Here is a 7,000-nt window from a genome sequence, read left to right as displayed (position 1 = left end):
GCGTGGGGTCAAGCTGCAGCCTGCACAGCGGAGTAATGCTCCCTGCTGTGGGACCCGAACGGGCAGTTGTGGGATTGATTTTGGCTACGTATTTGTGAGCCGTCGTCTTCTTCCTGCTTTCTTTTTGGTTACTGCAGGCCTGAAAGAGACATTCCATCATGATCCGAAATAGCACAAAAGAGTCTCTCCTGCACAGAAATACATCAGAACTGTTTCAGATTGAGCAACAGAAATTAAAGCAGTGGTTGTGCAGGGCACTCTGGAGCGTAAGGCATATGTGATTTCAGTGAAGACAGGAATAGAGCCTTTAGACGGTCTGCTGTGAGCGGTCTCGTTCAAACTCAGCCTCTTGTCTCATGTCTCAGAAAACCTAAATTCAGTTCTCATTTCTCCAGAGATGGGGAAACTCAACATCGTCAATCTCCTCTTTCCTCTTCAGACAACAGCAGACACTTAAATGGAGACTGGTTAATTCCTCATGTCTACATCTTGGAAACAGAAGTGACTTTGAATTATTGGGAAAGCAGAGAGACCCAAAATCATCCAGACATCTTCTCCAGATCCTTGGCCTTGGAAGAGCCTGAGTCAGGTGATACCTGATCCCTTCTGGTCTTGGAGCCTCATATACCACGTAGGAGACTCGGAAAGCACTTTGAGATGGCTGGAGAGGAGGGATACTTGCCAGCAAACGGTCTCTAAACTGGTCCCCTCTCCATGACAGGGCATTTCTATTGCTTATTAACAACATGGAGCTGTAAACAATGGCATGTGCTTCTATCTAAATTCTCCAGGATTAATTCAAAATTCATTGACAATGGCAATACTAGAGACTTTTCAATTATGTCAGTAGGCTTTGGATAAGGCCCTTACATTCCCGATAAACATCGTATAGTTTTAAATGCTGTAGTCTTGTTCTGAGTTTTTTTATTTAATCAACCATTATCGCTGGCTTCTGTGCTAACAAGTTCTTGCTGGAGGAACTCATTTCACCTGTCCTGTCGGCAGCAAAAACAGCCTTCTTCAGTACAACAATGTATTTTCTATTTATGCATCAGAAACGAGAAATAATAGGTTTCAAGGAACTGTAACATTTAATAAAAGCATTTTATTGCATTTAAATTTATTAAAATTTAAACATTAAATTCGACATGTTAATTACTGTTTCCATGCATTGACACTGCCAGTAGGAAATGGATCCACACAACTGCTCTGCTGAGATATGTTCGCTGGTGTTATTTGCTCTTTGATTACTAATGTATTATTAGTGCTCTTCATTTGGGACTTGATTCATTAACAAAAAGACTTATATGGGCATTATGTAAATTTTTTGAATGTCTTTTACATAGCTACCAGGGCATGTCTTATGAATCTAATTGAAAAAAGGAAAGAAAATAAAAGAAAATGTATTCAGTTCTGTCCTGACTTGTGGGCAAGCTCTAGCTAGATGTACAGTCGGTCTCAGAAATCAAATAAGCAGAGAGAGGAAAAACCCCTTTTCAGTACATCACAGGCTGTGTTTCTGCAAATCCCCCCCAGCCTGCTGTGTTTTGGCAGAAACAGCAAAATGGTGGCAAGGAACTAAGCTGAAATGTTCAGGCTCTCTCATATATCTCATCCGCGTGTCTGCTGTATACATCGGTGCTTGCAGCTAACTGCCCCTTTTGTTTTTAATCACTGATTTCTCTTTAATGCTTTTGAAGTCGTGATTTGGTTTATTCTAATCCAGACATGGTCAAGCAACATTTGTATTTCTCACGTTAAGTGAAACTCAGCTAAAATCAGAGAGGGCCCTTAATCTGTAAAAGCTCATCATTATCGTTACAGCAGCCGTGCGAGGCAGGGGGGTTATTCAAAGGCTAGCGGGGGGAGCCTTTGTCCCAAGACACCCTCCACGAGGACACCGACAATTTCTGCTTTAGGTAAAGAGCTTCCCATCTTTCCTGGACCAAGTGGCATCCCCTCCATTTTCTGTCTTCTTTAGATCAGAGGCTGTGGCAGACGCTCTGCAGCAGGTACATACTGTGCACAGATCTGTCGCTCAGGAAAACCGGCAAACCCCGTGACAGCGATCTCTGGTAGACGTAGTCAAGGGCCGGTGACAGGGGAGAGGCCAAGGGTAAGACAGATGGATGATCTGTAGCACCTGGGAGGAAAAAGCATGGAGCAGATGAGATGAGTAGGGCAGAAGAAACTATGGCAGAAATCTTTGGAAAGACCCCAGTAGTGGAAGAGGCAGAAACGTACGATTTTTAACTCCAGTTTCCCCCCACGGTGTGACCCCAGTCTACCGCAGACAGTGCGTCCTTCTGCAGATGTAGCGTGAGGCCGGACCGGCCCCTTTCGCAGCGCCGCTGCCAGTGCTGCAGAATCCATCAGGCTCTCGCAGTGGGGAAGGTGCCCTGCGAACCATCACAGACGTGCTGCTGGGCACAGCTGGGCGATGTCCTTGAGCGTGGGGACACAGGGTGACAACACCTTGGCCCCCGAGCCTTTCGCTGGAAGAAAGCAACACAGGCTGTCTCTGGAGGCATGTGCTGTCAGTCCCGCGCCCCCCCCCCCCTTTATTTTCCCTACAAAAATATCTACTTTTTCACTTTCTTTTTCTTCCCTTTCTCTCACCCCTTTTTGTTCCTGCAGGTGAGCACCCTGCAGCCAGATGCTCATCACAATGAGGCGAATTCTGCACCTTCCGGGATACTGTTACATCTCCAGAGGAAAGCAGGATGCTAAAAGCACACATGGTTTCCTCCCTAAATTAAAAAGAGTGTGTAAAGCTGTTAAGATTAGTGAACATCAATCCCTGCATTTGAATCAAGAGATACTTTCGTTTGGCAGTTATTGGGGAAAAAACGTAATTTCATTCAAAGTGTATTTAATAAGACAGAAGGAGACAGATTTGTTTCACAGTTTTACAGCTCTTATCAGATTACATTAAAATTAAATTAAAACAATCTAAAAGAAGAGTTAAGTACTGAAGGGAGAACACAAACAAAACACTCCTCTTTGTAGGCTTTCAGGGATGGGGTACTGATGTTAGTTAGCCGGGATGTGAGTAATAAGATTATTCTTGAGTCAATTATAAGCCCGTCAGTGTCAGCGCGGGGGATCACGTCGCAGGTCTGGGGCTGCAGAGGGTGAGCGCGTGCCCTGCACCGAGACAAGGAACGTCAGGGCAAGAGGAACAAAGTGGGAGATATTTTGGGGGACGTGGCTGAGGCTCCTTATTTCCTTATTTTTTGCTTAATAAAACATCAGGGTCTTTAACCCTGTCTGCTTTTCTTTCTTCTACTTCCACCTTCCTTCCACTTTTTTTCTTCTCCTTTGCGCTACCCGCAGTGCTGGGACTGGTGAGGCCAGGTTAGCACCATCCCCGTTAGCGTTACACCCCTTTACCCCCCCCAATTACCCCAGCCCCTCCTGGCCTCTCTTCCCCACCGGGACCATTTTGCCACCATCTCCCCGGTTTGTCACCATGACCCCTAACGCTCCCTCCCAGCTCCTCCCCAGTGAGGGGACCCTCCGCTGTCCCCTGCCCGTTTCCCCGGCTAAAAGGTTTGGAGCAAGAGATGTTGCGGGAGGCGGGCAGCCTCTCCAAACACACACCGCGGCAGGGAGATGCTGAGCAGCCCACCTCCTCCTGAGCAGCAGCACCGGCCGCCGTGCAACGGAGCACCCTTGAGACCCCTGCCCCTCCCATTTGCTCCACCGTGGTCCACTATTAAAAAAAGACTGCCAGGGTTGGAAAGGTCCGCTAAAGAAATAAACTGTGCAGTCCTATGAATCTCACCTCCTGCGCTGAGCTGTCAGGTGGAGACCAACCCCTTTCAACTGAAACCTGGAAATCTTCATTTGGGAATAAGGTTTTCCAGTATGTAAATATAATATATGCTCGTAATTTCAGATAGCACTAGAAGCGCTTGAAAGTTTTGATATTATTTTAGCAAGCACAAATATTTTCGAAAGCCGTTTAGTCTTCCAGAACCAAACCTGGTATGTCACTGGTACAGGCTTAAGAAAGCCAGATTCTTTGCCTGTTTTGAAAAATAACAAAATTGTAGTATATGAAAGTGTTTTCTTGTTCAAACGCCACACAGCATTTGACAGTTTTCTGCACTGACAATCAGCGATGCGTTCAAAATATGTGTCAGCCTGACAGAGCGCGTTTCATGGCTGACATTCTGAAATAACAGGTTTTTAGTGTCTCACCTCGGTGTCAAAGGGGAGACTATTTATTTTGACGTAAATATTAGCAATGAGAGCTGTTATGAGGGACCTTCTGGGGGAAAAAAAAAAAGCAATTCAACTATGAAGCAACCATGAAAACCTTTTTATTTCCATTTTATCTGCCCCCAGGACTAAGGAGGAACATCATGCTGATACAAAGGCTCTGGAGAAGTCTTAGTACTACAAGTAACTCTCAAGGAGGGCAGGGGATCATGTCCGCAGCTGAGGTGCCCAATCTCCATTTTTCCCCCTACAAATTTCTAAAGGAAAGGGCAAGCTGTGGTGGACCTGGGTTGCAAAGTCAGGATCTGGGGAAAAAAAATGCCCAACTTTGGAAATTTAGGCAAGCTCAGACCTGGATTTCACCTGTCAGTTCTCGTGAAGATGTGAACTCACGCTCTGACGGAGGTCTCCATAACACGTCTTTGTTTTCAATAAACAGAAGAGTGAGAAAGAACAGCACGTCTTTTATAATGAGTGCATTTTATACGAATTCAATAATAAAAGGCTCCCAAATCTGCAAATCCTTTGCCTGTGCGTTTTCTTGAGTAGGTAAGCTCTTACATGAGCTAAAGCCTTCCATATCTTATTGAGCCATTTACTTAGAGCAGATATGCAAGGGCTAAGCCAGACAGCAGCTATGGTTATTCAAGTGACAGAAGCTAATTTGGGGACTGTTAAGTACCGCTACATCAATTCAGCAAAGCTTTTTACTTTACATTTAAATTTGGTTTATCCGAGTTTGAGGCTGAAGGTGTTGAAAAACACTAGGAACACTGTCACGCGACACTGAAACGTGGCAGAGGAACCCCGACCCACGGGACGGGGCCGCCCCCGAAAGTTCGTCCTGACGCTCCGGAGCCTCCTGAACCACGCTGGCAGCGTGTCCTCAGCCGTGCCGTTACTACCTCGCAACTACAGCTCATGCTTTCATGTGGCAGTTGTTGGACAGAAGTTCTAATGAAGGGTAATTATGATGATGATCTCATACTAATTGTATACTGATTGCTGTTCTAATTATGCTTAAGCATTTCATAGCTATCTGCAATTTTGTCTATTGATGTAGCATTTCTTCTCCTTAAATTCAAACACTCGCGGTATTTGAACTTTCTTTATTGGGGGCGCTGGAATTTAAGCACTAATTTGGCAACTGCCTTTCAAAGGGTTCTAAGTTTTTATCTGAAAATGAAAAAAAAATGTGTTTTTCTTTTCTACTTCGTTTACCAGCTGGAGATGTAAATGCAGGGTTTGTCAGGGCTGGTCCAGCGCTCACTCAAGGTGGTGTGGCTTTTTCCACTGACTGATGGATTTTGGTGAGAGGACATCAACAGGCTCTGGCAGCTAGACAAAGTGGCAATTCAGAGGGGGAATTGGGAATTTTATTGGGATGTTTGATTTCTATACAAATGGAAATAAGCCATTTGCATTTTCTGGTTAGTTTTTTCCTGAAAAACATAGTGTACAATAAACTCAGTAAACCAGACTATTAAAAGGGGGCCCTGTTACAGTAACTGTTTGGCAGCTCCCGATTATTTTTGGAATTCAGGCCCTAGCGCCTTGCGAAGTCCCCGTTTCCCCCCTTTTCCAGAGACACGGAGATCACTGCCTTGCCCCGGGTCACCAAACGGGCTGGGGCCCAGTTCTCCTCAGCACCGGGCTGGAGACTTGGCTGGGCATTACAGCCATTTGAACGGCTGTAGTAATACCTCAATTAACAGATTTAATAGTATTGTATGAACAGATGAAGTAACAGTTTAGGAGTAAACGCTTTAAATCTCAGCAGTCCCCAGACTTATGCTGCAGATTTCCAACACATCGGTGGGCAGCCCCCTCACGGCTCAGATGCACGCCTGCCGCCTCGCGCACTGGCAACACTCTTATTAGCCCTCTGATGTGTTTTAAGCCACTGAAGGCTTAAAAATGCCTTAAAGGCTTAAAAATGCCATAAAGGCTGACCCCGGGGCGGCCTCCGCGGAATGCTGAGGAGGCCCCGGCCCCTGCCCTGTGCTCGGCGGAGGGCAGCAGGCCCTCGCCCGCACCCACTGCCCAGACCCTCGCCCGTTTCGGGTCTCGCTGGATGTGGACAAGCCGGCTTCGCCCCGCCACGCCTGCGGGGCGGCTCAGCGCCGGGGCCGTCACCGCGGGCCCGGGAGCACGCAGGCCGGCGGGGCCTGGTCCGGGCGGCGGGGAGGAGCGGGGGCACCGCTGGGTGGGCCGCAGCCCGGCAGGCGCCCCCCGCTGTGGAGGTCTGCCCGTAGATGCGTGTGTATGTGCGTATCTGCTCGTCCACGCACGCACAGGACGCGGCTGTCCCGCGGGGCGGCTCCCTCCCAGCCCCGCCCGCGCCTCAGGACGGCGGCAGACGCCCGCGCCCCGCCTCGCCCTCCCCGTCCCCATGGCAACGCGCGCGCGGGGAGGGGGCTTCCGGGGCGGGGCCGGCGCGGTGCACGGCGGGAGCCGTCGCTTTGGCCACCGGCGTAAACAGGGCGGCATGAGCGGGCCCGGCCCGCCGGCGGCCCCCGGCCCCCGCCGCGAGGGGTTCGGCAGCCTCCTGGGGCGCCTCCGCGACAGGTGAGGAGACCGCGTGCCCCTCCGCCGGGCCCCGCTCCTCGGGAGCGGCCGCGCCGGGCCCGGCTCGCCCGCCAGGCCCCTGCGCGCCTCCGGCGGGCCTCGCGCCGCCTCAGCCCGGCCGGGCTCCGCCGTCGGGAGGGGCGGGCGGCACCCGTGGGCTCTCCTGTCGGCCGGCCCGCACGCCGCCCTGTGTCCCGGAGGGCGG

The 7,000-nt window shown here is 49.6% G+C and overlaps 1 protein-coding gene across 1 annotated transcript in view; it reads left to right on the top strand.

Moving 5' to 3' along the window:
• Positions 1-6,715: 6,715 nt before the first annotated feature.
• Positions 6,716-7,000, top strand: part of KIZ (kizuna centrosomal protein) — a 51,560-nt gene continuing 51,275 nt past the window's right edge. The window contains exon 1 of the mRNA XM_059828455.1: positions 6,716-6,795. Coding sequence (XP_059684438.1) covers positions 6,716-6,795 — 80 coding nt within the window. The remainder of the gene's footprint in view (positions 6,796-7,000) is intronic.

This window comes from Gavia stellata, chromosome 23, assembly GCF_030936135.1.
Source record: "Gavia stellata isolate bGavSte3 chromosome 23, bGavSte3.hap2, whole genome shotgun sequence".
Taxonomy (NCBI): domain Eukaryota; kingdom Metazoa; phylum Chordata; class Aves; order Gaviiformes; family Gaviidae; genus Gavia; species Gavia stellata.
The sequence above is the reverse complement of the archived record's forward strand: the minus strand, read 5'-3'. Positions and strand labels throughout refer to the sequence as shown.